Consider the following 15,367-nt stretch of genomic DNA (forward strand, 5'->3'; position numbering starts at 1 on the left):
CAAATGAAATTATCATGCGCACGTGTAGCATAGATTGAGAATTAGTGCGCTATCATTAAACGTATTTTGATTTTCACGATATCTAAGACAAGAAAATTGATAACGCTTTGCTAGAGACGATTGAATCTCATAGTTTCATTCTACATTCTAGATAATTCTTAGATAATATTTAGAGAAAAATCCCCGTTTTATGATATGCGGAAGAAAACAAACGAGTAATTCCACAGTAACTTTTATTATATTATGCAAAACAATTTCGAAGCAGACTTATACGTAGATACACTATTACAGATCGGCATAATCCTTGATAATTGAGAAAATATGATCATATGTACAAAAAATAAGCCTTATTACGTGCAATATGTAGTTCCATTTACAAGCTTTCAAATTAGACACGTGCATTATATAATCGCGTTAAACGCTATTTGGCAATTGAGCACAGGGTCAGCGTCTCTTCAGGCGGTAATCAAAGAAGCGACCATCACGAAGTGCATACGATTGTCAAAGGCGATATAAAAGAGATCGCGACAACAAAATTATATGAGAGAATATGGACAGAAAAGCCGACTACATCCTTAGATCGCTATGCGAAAAAATTTTGGTTCTTACAAAATTTACGTATTATTATAGTAGTTTTATAATCGTCAATGAAAGAACATAGATAATGAAATTTCTTATATAAAATTAACAACATATATTTGATTAATATTCTATTTGCGTATTAATTACAGTTTTTGTGTGTGCTTATATATACAAATCTTTAAATTAATAATTTAAACAATTGCGCGCTCTCTTCAATAGTGTATAAAATACGCTCTCTTTTCTAATTACACAAATGTGTTATCATACATAATCATATAGCTCTTTTGCAATTATAAGTGTGCAATTATTTAGGTGTATTATCACCTAAAACATTGCAGATATAAAAATATTCTTATCGAGTAGACAAGAAATTGAATCTATTGAATTTTTAACTCACCACTTTATATCTGGTAGGAAATTGAAAAACGTAACTCGGTATATCAACGAAGATTATAAATGGGGTTGCTAATAAATTCCGAATGCAACGTAGAACCGCCAAGCACACCAGTAGTGAACACATCAAAGCCATTGTTATCCTATATACATAGAAAGATATTACAAGCTAACGACAAGTTAACGCAATTATTAAATTGCATGCTATTATGTGACATATTTTTATGTACGCTTCTTTATTCAAAGATAAAACTTTCCATGGATCTATATAATTTTTTGAACATTTTTCTTTCCCTTTTTTTTTACTTCAACGTTCGCGAATGAAAAAATATTATCGAATTAAAAAGGACGAAGATGTCGACTCACCATACGTATGTAAATAGATAATTATCGATGATGATCCAACCACCCCGCCAATGTGTGATGCACGCCACTCCGAAAGTATAAGTGTACAAAATTCGTAACGCACGATAAAACAGTCGCTTTCGCCAATTTAATTCAGCCCATTTGTTTGTATAAATATCGTGAAATCGATCCTTGAAAATTGCGAATGTTACATGTAATGCTGTGCCGAACGTGAAACAAAACCAGCCGGGAAATCTGTTGACAGAGAATCCTTTTGCATACGCGTATAACATGATGCAAGAGGATAAAAAAAGCAGCATCAACGAATCACACACACATTATCGATTATCACGAGAATATTTTGCTGATAAAATTTTGATTGTACAATATAACACTTTTAATGTCATGTTAAAATGCGTAAAAGTTATTAATTATTTAATATACAGTAAAACCTGTTTTTGTGCGGTGGATAGGGACCGCATAAAAGAAATCGTACAAAAAAATATTCGAAAATTTTATAAATTCTTACATATAATAAACAACTTTGTACGATATACCGCCTAAAATTTTTTTATGCGGTGGATAGGGACCGCATAAAAAAGTCGGACTTAGAAAATACATCAATGACTTATGAAATAGATGAGAGAATGCTTTCAATTAAATAAAATAATTAAATTAGACCTAAAGAAATTGTAAAAGATTTAATTTTTCATTGTACATATATATGGAGAAGTTTTCAAATTATACGTTAAATAGTTTGCTGCTACTCGTCGTAATCTAAAACGCGCATCTTCTTGTGATGAATCGGTTGAAAATCGCTTTCGTCGCTTGAAGATAGGATTTAAATTGGTTTGTTTTTGGTACCATAAAGTCGGTGATCAGTTTTGTGACGACGGTTGACTGGTCAATTGCTTGTAAACGTCACGATAGTGAGACATGCATGATCTCAGCTCTTTTGGAATTTTAAGCGTCTTTCGGCATTGGTATCTATTTTAAGAAAATGCGTTTCCAATTTTTCGAAATCTGGATCCCTGCATATATTTTATCCGCAGTAATAGATTCCGGTTCTTCTTGTCCATTTTCATAATCTATCAAACTATTGATAATGTCGCTATCATCGACAGCTTGGTCCTCAATCATCTCGTCCAGGTCATTATCGTTGAAAGAGTCAAAGCCTTCTCCGCCGATGTTATGTGCGAGCGCACTAATTTCAGATAATAACGTTGACGCGTTTTCGGTAACGTTTCGATTAATTACACATTCAGGCCAGATCACTTTCCAGCACGAATTTAATGTGTGTTGTTTGATTTGTCCAATTGCTGCAATAATATGGTTTATGCAGTCTAAAATTGAGAATTTTTTCCAAACCTCAGTTAGGCTTAAGTTATCGTCCTCTAGCTTTTTAAAATGTAGCTGAAAGTTAATTTGATATAATGTTTCTTAAAATTTGCGATTATGCCCTGATCCAGTGGTTGTATAAGGCTGGTCGTATTTGGTGGTAAAAACACCATTTGTATATTAGGATGTTCTATACAGGGATGACCGGGTGCATTATCTACAATTAGCAATACTTTAAACGGAAGACCCATCTCTTCCATGTATTTTTCAACTTCTGGTACAAAACAATCATTGAACCATGTTGTAAATACAGCTGATGTGACCCATGCTTTTTATTGGCCATGAAGTGTACTGGATATTCAGATAAATTTACGCCTTTTAGCGCACGTGGGTGTAATGCTTTATTTATAATAAGTGGTGTTAACATCTTTGCACCAGAGGCATTACTGCAAAGAAGAAGTGTGATTCGGTCCTTTGCCGCTTTAAAACCACTTGCAGTTTTCTCCGATTTCGCAATTAATGTTCGACTGGGCATCTTTTTCCAGAATAACCCAGTCTCATCAGCATTAAATATTTGGTCTGGGCAATATCCACCATCATCAATGATTTCCGCTAATACTTTGCGATAATTCATAGCAGCCGTTTCATCGGCGGACGCTGCCTCGCCTTGTATCTTCACATTGTGAAGTGCGTACCGTTGTACAAATCCAGCAAACCAGCCGTTGCTCGCAGAAAATGTCACGTTTCGTGAACAGGATGACGAACTTGGTTCTAAGTCCTTCAGTTGGTTGAAATAATGTCTAGCTTTTTCTTGAATTAATTCTTTGTGAACGGGGATTCGTTTTTAGTCAAATCTTTAAACCACAACACGAGAGCCTTTTCCGTCTTCTCTAATACAATATTTCTCGAATACGATGCTCTTTTACTACTGTCATTTGTTGCACTATTAAAAGATTCATATATTTTATTCGCACGTTTGTGTATAGCTCTGATCGTGGATTCACCTAATTTAAATTCATTAGCAACAGCTGTAGATCCTTCACCATCTGCTAGTCTATTTAATATTAGAATTTTTGTTTCTAATGGAATTGTCTGTCTTTTTACTTTCTTTTGGCTATAATTATTCATTGTAAGGGAGTGCTTATGTCTAAAATTAAAATAAAAATCATAAAAACTACATATAAATAGAAACAAAAGTAACTAATTTATTTACCTTTAATCTCACTATAAAATGAATCCTTAATCACGTGAATCGTGGATAAAACTCTGAATACGAAGCGTATGCTGTTCGCGCGTCGAGCGACAATACTGTGTACGTAACTGACTCTGCCTTGTCAGGAGATTGTTTAAAATAAATGAACAGAGCATCGCGAAGTCCAGATACACCGTTGTCAAGGAGACCACGTAATCAGAGTTCGTCCACAACATGTATATGTACATTGATAGGAAACATTAAATTGGTGCTAACGCCGTTAAGATTCATATACCGCATAAAAATAAATCGCACAAAAAAGTCGCACAAAAATAAAATCGCACAAAACCAATCGCACAAAAACAAAATCGCATAAAAAGGACCGCACAAAAACAGGTTTTACTGTATCGCCAATTTTGAAGGTATTATTAAGAAATATTCACGTTAATTTCTCGTTCATTCAAATTCATTCTATTCATTGATTATTTTGATAAGATAAGAGGAGAAAATTATTAATTATTAATAATATTAAAAATTAAATTAATTAAAAATCGATAAAAAAATGTATGCACTATTAGAAAATATATTATAATATATCAAAAAATATGATATCGATATAAATCATAGCCATCAATCTTTAATAATTTTACGGTATTATTGAAATTGCAAATGATTAGCTCTAATTATTATATATTAATAATTATTATTAGTTTTATCATATTATGTGAAGAGTATTTCAGTTTTATATTTATTCACGCATACCGCAATGATTTTGAGAGATTAATTCTATTTTTTGTGTTACTCACAATTGCGAATGAAGATCCATCCATGTCCATACTCCTCTCCAAACGCTGATCGCTAAAGGCCCGATTATACTCACTGAGATTAATGCATCGAGTAAAGAAAATGTTCGTTTCTTTCTTTTCGATTTTTTTAACGTCTTTTTTGTCTCTATCGATTTGGTTGCTTCTTGGAGGACTTGAGGAGTTTTTTCATTGCATATACTAATATCGTCTTCCTAATACGTTTCCGTTGATGTTTGCAAGATTAATGAAATTTATTCAAATTATAAAAGAAACAATTTTAAATGATATGTTAATCAATTTAGTCATAAATTTCTCATGTGGTAATACTAAAAATTTGTATCTACCAAAAAATAGTGTCTTGAGGAAATAAAATCCTAAATATAGTTTTAAATATAATATATTTATTACATATGCACACATTTATCACTAAATATATTAATTCCATATGTTTGATTTTAAAAGAGTAATTTTCGGGAATATAAGAATTGATTTATATAATCGTCAAAAATAAAAAAGCAGAAGTAATAAACATAAAGAAATAATAAAGAAAAAAAGGAAATTTTACCTTTGAATGATTTTGTATAGTATGGTTGATATTTGATTCTGTCTTATTGTTTACATATTTTTCAGTTTGTTTTCCTTCTGTTTTTTCAACTGTAGACGCAGCAGGATGATTATTTTCATGCTTATTTATCGATGTTAGTAAGCTTTCGCATTCAACAACGTTAGGATGTCTTTGCGATACTATTGTTTGAGTATCGCTGTTTGAGTGAAAATCTTCTACAGATTTTTCTGTAGGCTTCTTTTTACCGAGAAATCGTCGCGATTCCGTATTGTACATATTTATTTCCTCGTTAGAAAAAAAAATTCTCTTTCGTTTGATAGCGCGCTATCGTGTTCACGATATGTTATTACAATTCTGTAGACTGACCTAATGCGAGACCGATAAAACAAATGGAGATAAAATAATATAAATAAGGAAGGTATAGAATATAGAGAAACAAACACCTTAATGCACTCGACAGAACTGCACTCGTTTAATTGAAAAGCGATGCGACGACCAACGGCATCGTCATCGTGTTATATTATCCACTTAGAAAGTCCACTTAGAATAGTCTAATAATCGTACAAATAAAAAATACGTCATACGTTTTTCGATTCAATTTTTCTGCTCGTTCTGTCACATCGTCTGTCGTATTCATATTCCGATAAGAAACTAATAGGGCTGGCTATAATTTCACTTTAGATTTATTCGAGATGTGATTATATGATAAGAGACATAATTTCACTCAAAAATTTCGTTTTCTTTAACGCACATAAGTAAGACGCATAAGAAAGTCTTGCGAGAGCTATAACAAAGTATAAATCTTTTCATCGAAATATTTCTTCTTATTGACAGTTTAATAAGCACGCATCTGTGTTAACTTAAGAATTTATTGATATTATAATAAAAGATTCTGATATTGAATATCTTGAAGTGGAGATTGGGCTAATTTAAAGTCAAGCACGGTAAGCGATGTGCGAAGTTTCGCAAACTTGGCTGCCAATTAGATCAATTTCCACTTCCAGATATTTAAGAATTTACGGAACGATACAATAATTAGGAGGATGAAATAAAAACTTTGCTATAATAATGACTTAACATTAAAGACGCTTTCAAAATTTTTATTGTGAATTTTACAAAGTAATTAATTACTTTATAAATTTTTATTGCATTATATATTCTTCCATAGGACAAAAAAATCGAAAACAAATTTTATATATATATTTCAGAATTGTATAATATTAAATCTTTTCTCTCTAGATAATTTTTGTTAATAATTTATAATTAAATAATACATATTTATTAATATTCAGTCAAATATATGTGTATATATATTTTACAATATATATTTCGTAAAGTATGATTCAAACTTCACGAGCGTTAGCCTCTAAAGAATTTCTGCTCAGCGATTATTGATAATTTTGTCAGTTGTTTGTATTTTTGACATCTAATTTGTCCAATCATTAAATTTTGCCTTGGTATAAATTTTAATGTGAAAATTCTTGTATAAATATACCATATGAAGGAGACAGAAGGGAATTAAGAGCTAGCGCGGTAAATTGCGCGCATATGTTTTATTACAATCAAATTATATTCAATAAATGATATATACAATTATAAAAAGCGTATATTTTGATCTTTTTTGGATCATCTTCAGCATAATTATAAAATATACGGAATATAATATATTTAAAAAAAAAAAATTTCTCAAATATTCGTGTGTATCATTTGCCTTCTCTACAATATGACAAATTCAAGTTTGATATATTCACATTAATAATTGTTTTTAAGATAATATATTTTATCAGACTCTTTATGTTTCGAAATTTCGTTACATTACATTTACCTTCTCAAAATATGGATGACTCACCTTTGTTCTGCATATTATTGCTGTTACATTTTACGGAATATAATATTTCCGTATATTTTATAATTGCGCTGAATGATTTAAAAAAAGAACCAAAACGCTTTTTATGATTGTATCACTTATTGAATGTAATTTGATTGTAATAAAACGCACAAATTACTCTGCGCTGGTTCTTGATTACTGTTTTCCCTTCATAGATTCATAGAACTTTTATTAAGTTAATTAAAAATATGCCATTGAAGTTTGACAGTCTTACAGAGCACTTTGTATTACATAAAAATGTAATATATAACTAAATTAATGAAACTCAAATTCGGGAGACTGTAATGCTATTTTCCTTTTATATATTCTTTTATATTTGCGTTAACATTTGTCCCTACACATTTAATATATCTAAAAAAATAATTGAGAAGGCTAATAAAATCTTTTTAGTACGATAAAGAGAAAATCTGGAGTATATCTGAACTTCTATTCATGTTATTTAATCATTTTACATAGAATTAGTGTAATATTTAGGTCTTTAGGTACTTTGTATATAGAAGAAAAAAAACTCTCCTTTTATATAAAAGTGTCCTCTTTCCGATAAATATTTCATATAATTGTAATAAAAACGAATTTAAATCTGATCAAAGCATTTAAAAACCTCTAACTATTATGTTTTCGATACTACAAAAAGTTGCAATTATTTCGTATGTGTATATATATTAAGAATTAGTATAATAAATAACAATTATATTATACGTGTAATGCACAATATGGAAGACAGACCAGATGGATGTTTCGAGATACGTGCGCGTATGCGCAGAGACGCTTTGTTATTATAAAAAGGGTTTCAAGTGTACCTTCCATATTGTGCGATATATCTTTATTAAATTTGCGCGCATTATCAACATCAACAATACGAATCTGACTTGAAATTAGTACCTAATGCAAAGCAGGCCATCAATATTTTTTTCTTTGTCGATGTTTACATATAGTTATGTTCGCATATACGCGCAAGGCGACCTCGCGTATAATAATGAACATGATTTTGAATTTTAACGTTATATGCATTAAAATGTATAACATCATAATTAGAATTTATTATATAAGAAATACGCAAATCGAACTTGATAATTGTACAAATTGTTTGTTATATTTCAGTTATATAATACTGTAGCTCTAGAGAGAAAGAGAGCTTTCTGTCATATATATATTCCGTCTTTACTGTTACTTACCTAAAAATCCTTATGACTCTTTATTAAATTAATCGCTATCCACCGCTGTAGATTCCTTAACCGAACTTTCCCTTAAGTCAGATTCGTCTACATAATTATATTTTGAATTCTTTTCTTCTGCAGATTTTATACACTGAAACGAATTAATAACAGATAATTGTATAATTGAAATTTGTGTATATCACAGAAACTTTAAAAAGTTTGGTAACTCTACACACACAAAGTGTAATTTGATTATAACTTGCAGAATGTAAAATATAAAAGGCTATTCTTACTTCTTCAATACGTATTCTAGGTGCCATTATTTGTTCAGGATAATGCCACGGCTTGCAATTTGGATTATTAAGTAATTTCCAACTTGGGTAATTCAGAGACGCCTTATGTAATCGTTTTACCATCTGTAAAAAATAGTTTTATAAGGAAATATGTATTTGTAACTTAAACCTGATATATTTCTTTATAAAAAATCTCACTTTGGGAGCAAATATTTGCGTAATTTTATTAACCAACCACACAGGCAATTTACCATGTGGATCTGTGTGCGATACATATCCGAGCTCGGAACCATCTCCATTGCGTGAAGGCCTTACAATATAGCCTTAAATATAATATATATTATTTTTAGACATATATATATATATATATATATATATATATATATATATATATGTACATATTGTATACGAAATATTAACTAGTTTTCAATATCTTACCCGTGAGGTAAGATGTTGCTCGTACAAAGTGTTTTCTAGGTGGATAATCTTTATGATAAACAGAATGATTTATTATCAATTGTTCTATACCAGTATCTAGCCAAGATCGTTGCAAGACAAAGTCTCTATTTTTTAATGGAGATGGGCATGCCACTAAAATTTTTACAGTATTAATAGAGCAAGTTTTCTGGTATATGAATCAATGTAAAAATATATGGAAACATAGTACTCACTGGAATAATAGCCAATATCATTATTTGGATTAAAAAATCCTATATCTTTTGATTCAATCATATGAGTATCCCAAACTTTTCTATATTCAGGATCATGTAAAACGTCATATAATGTTTCTGGCGAAACATCGGGAAAACGCGTCCTAATCTGTAAAATTAAATTGCTCCTAAAATTAAATTGCTCTTGATCGTAAAAAATATTGTTTGTTTATCAATAAAAAATAACTCACTTTCACCATCTTAAAACTGATTCCTCGAACGCATTTTGTCCAAACAGATAAATCAGGTTTGTTATAATCTAATTTCCAGTCATTATTATCATCGTACAATTTCTTTAATTTCTCAAAATCTTTATCTTCCGCGATTTTGACAACGCCAATATCCATTGTAATGTAGAGCAATGTCTAGAAACACAATATGAATTATATATAAATATATAAAAGTATTTTTGTAACATGCTAAGCCAAAATTATTATTTACCTGCTATTGAGTACAAATTTAATGGTAGGCAGGCAGTACTATCATTTTTTTTTTACTCAGTCTATAACAGCTCTATAATTCCACGCAATTTCATATATTACAGAAAGATTACAGAAATATTCAAGATAAATAACAATTTTCTAGTATTCCATCTGCAAAGAAAAATCATTTATATATGCTATGTACTCTTTGTCAAGATTTAAATTAATAAGAAAAAAAAAATACACGTACATGCTTTCCCAATTACTTCCACCGTTTCCCCGTTTGTTTTATGGAAAGTGACTTGTAAATGATAATCAAGTCATATCACGCGTCCGGTTAGAAAAGCTCGTTATCGGAGGTGATAAAGACTCGAGGTAACCAAACGCTCTCGAGCGTGCTTCGCCAATAAATTGCGGCGATCATAGGTTAATTTTAAATGGCACGGACAAGTTAAACATCTTGCGGATAACATGGGGAACGGATGATGAGCAAATTTATGTCTGTAAAAATTTTAGGTAACATATTTCCCCGGTCAATGATGACCTCCTTATGTTTGACGTCTGCTTCAAATATCGATTCGATCGAACGAAATTTACGGACGCGAAAGTTTCACTGTCGGCTGCTGCGGTAATAAATGATAATGACACCTGCATGCTCGTTATCGCGTGTCATCAGATAAGCACGTGGACTTCGCTATCAGAGGCTATCATTGTCGTTTTTAGGCCGCTTGGTACGTTGACAGTCGAACTGTCATTATCAGCCGGTACAGAATGAAACCACGAAACATAAATCGTATGAAGTACGCGCGATGTTGAAACTCTCATAACCACACATCATCTGATTGGATATCTGTTAGGAATTTTTCGACGCATCTTCTAACGAGGACTAGATTCAAGATCTTAAAAAAATTATAGAATTTCCTATCTAGCTAGTATAAAATTGAAGGAATAAGAAAGCACGCGGTGATGTCATCAGTGCAGCCAAGTGCAATTGAACTAATTACGATATATTACACACGTGTTATTAAAATTGCACACGTGTTATAAGTTTCTTTCTAGTTTATTTTAGAAAAACTATTATATATTGAAGGTAATTAATTGTATATTAATTGATAATATACATTATAATATATATTGGTTTTCTAAGTTAATTGGCAAAATTATTAGAAAAAATTTTAGAGTTGGACTTCTAATTTTTCCAAAATTATGTTAATTATATTAGCTTTTATGAATTATAAGAAAAAAATTGTATTTTATGTTCTATAAACTAGAAATGGCTAAGAGATCACAACCAGCTTGGCATCTGCCAGACAGGAAAGATAATACTGTTCTACGGTTATACAACAGTTTGACCAGAGAAAAGGAAGTATTTGTCCCACAATTTGGAAATCGAATTCTGTGGTATAGTTGCGGCCCTACTGTTTATGATGCATCACACATGGGCCATGCAAGGTATTAAACATATTTTCATAAACATAATTTCTTCATTTATATCACTTGTGCTTAAATTTAGTATAATATCTTTATATTTTTTTATATTATTAAAAATGTATTAATTTAAATATATTACATATATATTTTTGTATGGATATACTAGGAAGATATTTATATGCAAATGTTTTTTTGTTATAGATCATATATATCTTTTGACATTCTACGTCGTATATTATCAGACTATTTTGGATATGATGTTTTATATGTGATGAATATTACTGATATAGATGATAAAATTATAAAAAGAGCACGGCAAAATTACTTGTATGAAAGATACATAGAAAAAGATCATGATCTTGATACCATATTGAATGATACAAGAGAAGTAATGTCTACTTTTGAAAATACTGTAAAAACTACAACTGATCCCGATAAAAAGTGCATGATGGAGAAGATGCTATGTAAAATAACAAAAGCTATTGAAGATCTAGAAAAAGCAGTTATAGGAAAAAATGAGAAAGAAATTATAGAATTTCAAAAAGTAAGATTTAATGCAAAAAATTTTATCTTTAAAATTATTTTTTATTAATATAAATAAATAAAATATTAATGCAACATTTTGTATGTATAGGCATTGTTGAAAGAAGTTAAAGATCCTTTAGCTGACTGGTTAGATAAAATAAAAGGCAGTACTGTTACAGAACATTCAATATTTAATAAATTATCTAAACATTGGGAATCAGAATTTCATAAAGATATGGATGCTTTAAATGTAAGAGATTTCAATATAATATTTAAATAACATCTCTCTTTTCAAGATAAAATTAATTTTTATAATTATCAATATTATTTTACAAAAATTATTCAGGTATTAAGACCTAATGTATTGACAAGAGTTAGTGAATATATTCCTGAGATAATAGCATTTGTACAAAATATAATAAACAAAGGACTAGCTTATGAAAATAATGGATCAGTGTACTTTGATGTAGGCAAGTTTGATAAACAGGAAAAACATTTTTATGCTAAACTTGTACCAGAAGCATATGGCGATACATCAAGTTTACAAGAGGGAGAGGGTAAGTTCAAATCATTATTTTTTATATCTCTTGATTTTTTCTAGATTTAATTTTTTAATTTGCATATAAGGTGATTTGAGTGTTATGGAAGATAAACTCTTTGAAAAGAAATCAATGACAGATTTTGCACTTTGGAAAAGCTCAAAAGCAGGTGAACCATGGTGGGACAGCCCTTGGGGCAAGGGACGGCCTGGGTGGCATATCGAATGCTCAGTCATGGCTTCTGAGATTTGTGGAGAGAGCTTAGATATTCATACAGGCGGTGTAGACCTTAAATTTCCTCATCACGATAATGAACTCGCACAAGCGGAAGCATATTTCGATAATTCACATTGGGTCAGATATTTCCTTCACTCTGGTCATTTGACTATAGCTGGATGTAAAATGTCAAAATCATTAAAGAATTTTGTAACTATACAAGATGCTTTAAAAAAACATTCGGCGAGACAACTCAGACTTGCGTTTCTTCTGCATTCATGGAAGGATACTTTAGATTATAGCGATAATACTATGAATATGGCTGTGCAGTACGAAAAATTTCTCAATGTAAGTATTTTTATCGTATATATATTTTGTGTAAATCTAATTCATATTTCAAGTATATTTATATATTTATATAATAAAATTAATGCTTGCAGGAATTCTTTTTGAATGTTAAATGTAAAATTAGATGTTTGGGAACAAAAACTACTATTGATAGTTTCACTAAATGGTTTTATCCGGAAATAGAACTCAATAAAAACTTTCATGATGCTAAGCATTCTATACATAAAGCATTGTGTGGTAAGTGTTTTTAAATCTTGATTATATCTATTTCATTGATAGTTTTAAATTATTAAAGAAATATGTTTACAGACAATATTGATACAAGAACTGTTCTCGATGTAATACGAGAACTTGTGGCAAATTGCAATATCTACATGAGTCAAAATAAAAATCCAAATACACTTCTTCTTAGGGATATTGCTGTATATATCACAAAACTGTTTATTATTTTTGGGGCTATTTCTTCTTCATACGATTCTATTGGATTTCCAATTGATGATGAGACAGTTGGTGCAAATGTAAAATAGATTAATATATCTCCTTTATCGCCGAAAAATTTAATATATGAATTAATATACATATACATAAATCTTTTACTTTCAGGTTGAAGAGACTGTTATGCCATATTTGGAAATTTTGGCTAATTTCCGGCATAAAGTTCGAAATTGTGCAAAAACTTTGAAAGCAAGCGATATTTTGCAAGAGTGCGATATATTGCGCGACGATATCTTGCCGAATATTGGAGTGCGATTAGAGGACAGTAATGAAGAAGACTGTAAAGTAAAATTAGTTAATAGAGAAGAGTTGTTAAAGGAGAAGGAAATGAAGAAAAAGTTGGAACTCGAGAAGAACTTGGAGAAAGAAAAGAAAAAAGCAGAGGCTGCTGCTGCTACAGCAGCGAAGGAAGCACAGAAAAAAATATCACCAAATGATATGTTTAGATTGGAAAAAGACAAATATTCTCAATTTGATGATAAGGTAATAGCATTTAATTTATCATAACAATAATAGATTAGATTCATTTTATGTTGATGCTTGCTTATATTCTGGTGTGTTACATAATTTATATATATTTCTACTCTATATTTCTATGTCTTGTAGGGATTGCCAACGCATGATGCCGAAGGTAAAGAGCTTAGCAAAGGTTTGCTTAAGAAGTTGCAAAAGCTACAACAAGCACAGCAGAAACGATATAATGAATACTTAGCTTCAATGCAGAATGGTTGTTAATAAGATTTTGTATGTGAGAATCTGTCGTTTTATCTGCGAATTTTGTATGTAGGATGTCTGCTTTATGTCTCAACAATTGAATTATCATTTTGCTATTATGAAGATAATAATTATTTTTTTGCATTTAATATTTAAATTATTTACAAGTTTACACAGTTTATTCAAATATAATTTTTCAAATATGTGTGTGTGAATATTTGATATTTGAATTAATTGATGTAAAACTTTTTAAAGCTTTGTTCTAAAAGCTTTAAAAATGATTTCGATTTAAGTGTGATTTTCTATCAGTATCTTCTTTACGATTAAGTATTTTCAAATATTAAATTACTTTCAAATCTTATTTTTTAAGTAATTTATTTATTTTTTGTTTGTAATATTTATATTAAAAAATTACCGCGCGAAAATAATGCGCGAAATTTCATACAATATTATTTTAAGTTATTATTATACAAAATAAATTAACTTTATTTAGGATATACTTTTAACATGCATTATAATAAATATAAACATGCCTGGCTTTATATATTAAAATATTATATATATATATATATATATATATATATATATATATATATATATATATATATCTCAATTATATAATTGGATCTTATATAAATATATCTTATTCTTTTAATTACAATTGTTAATTATATATATCTACATGTTCAGACTTAAAAAAAAAACATGTTAAATCGATACTCGAATAAAGTTTTGAAGAAGATATTTCTTTTTTTAAATTTGGGATTTTTTAATTGCAATTTAAATAATATATGCCGTAGGAAAATAAATGGCATTTGTGTGCTGTGCGCTTTGTAATATTCCCACAGTTGGAAAAAAGAATGCTTCAGTATCGAAACTTTCGACAGCATTATTCATATTTAATGTATACATAGTATGTATATACATCAGTACATCGTGCCGATGCGATTCGAAACTGGTCAAACAAAATAAATGTTACGTGTTTTCACTCTACCGGATGAATTTGACGCACGATGTTGTCCATTATTAAAACATAATACCCCTTTCATCACGAGAGCAAGTCACAAGCCAACAGTGACAGTTCTGTAAATGCAAAGGCGATATAATGGTCGATTCGCGTAGCGAAGCGCGAACCCGATATTCATCCCACATTCGAAAACAGTGAAAATCCACGAGGCAAGCGAACATACACAGGTCGAGCCGTCAGTCGCTTTTCCAACTTGGCCGTAAAATACGCATCGCCTATCCGATAATAACGATATCCAGTCCCGAAAATACTCTCGTCGGAATAATCGAGAGAAAGCACCCTCCCATCCCCGATTACAAATTATGTTTCCGGACTGGAACGAAGCGATATTAAATCCACTCCCGTTGAAACGTTCATTCTTAATCGAGAAAGTTTAATGTG

At 30.3% G+C, this 15,367-nt stretch overlaps 3 protein-coding genes across 3 annotated transcripts; 1 reads left to right on the forward strand and 2 right to left on the reverse strand.

The window, feature by feature from the left end:
• Window positions 1-783: 783 nt before the first annotated feature.
• LOC126855466 (uncharacterized) lies at window positions 784-6,216 on the reverse strand. Its single transcript, XM_050603139.1, has 5 exons — window positions 5,222-6,216; window positions 4,657-4,868; window positions 1,342-1,575; window positions 980-1,118; window positions 784-906 (listed from the first exon to the last, which is right to left on the reverse strand). Exons 1-5 carry the CDS (start codon window positions 5,495-5,497, stop codon window positions 844-846), a joined length of 924 nt encoding a protein of 307 aa, XP_050459096.1. The 5' UTR covers window positions 5,498-6,216; the 3' UTR covers window positions 784-843.
• Window positions 6,217-7,797: 1,581 nt separating this feature from the next.
• On the reverse strand, window positions 7,798-10,478 carry LOC126855467 (START domain-containing protein 10-like). The gene is made up of 8 exons (XM_050603141.1): window positions 9,942-10,478; window positions 9,711-9,862; window positions 9,461-9,634; window positions 9,231-9,378; window positions 8,998-9,150; window positions 8,758-8,882; window positions 8,560-8,682; window positions 7,798-8,417 (listed from the first exon to the last, which is right to left on the reverse strand). Exons 3-8 carry the CDS (start codon window positions 9,614-9,616, stop codon window positions 8,313-8,315), a joined length of 810 nt encoding a protein of 269 aa, XP_050459098.1. The 5' UTR covers window positions 9,617-9,634; window positions 9,711-9,862; window positions 9,942-10,478; the 3' UTR covers window positions 7,798-8,312.
• A 155-nt stretch (window positions 10,479-10,633) lies between these two features.
• Window positions 10,634-14,488, forward strand: LOC126855464 (cysteine--tRNA ligase, cytoplasmic). The gene is made up of 10 exons (XM_050603137.1): window positions 10,634-10,781; window positions 10,963-11,143; window positions 11,324-11,666; window positions 11,757-11,897; window positions 11,994-12,204; window positions 12,275-12,750; window positions 12,843-12,987; window positions 13,060-13,268; window positions 13,354-13,728; window positions 13,852-14,488. Exons 2-10 carry the CDS (start codon window positions 10,965-10,967, stop codon window positions 13,978-13,980), a joined length of 2,208 nt encoding a protein of 735 aa, XP_050459094.1. The 5' UTR covers window positions 10,634-10,781; window positions 10,963-10,964; the 3' UTR covers window positions 13,981-14,488.
• The last annotated feature ends 879 nt before the right edge of the window (window positions 14,489-15,367 follow it).

Source organism: Cataglyphis hispanica, chromosome 16 (genome assembly GCF_021464435.1).
Source record: "Cataglyphis hispanica isolate Lineage 1 chromosome 16, ULB_Chis1_1.0, whole genome shotgun sequence".
In the NCBI taxonomy this organism is placed as follows: domain Eukaryota; kingdom Metazoa; phylum Arthropoda; class Insecta; order Hymenoptera; family Formicidae; genus Cataglyphis; species Cataglyphis hispanica.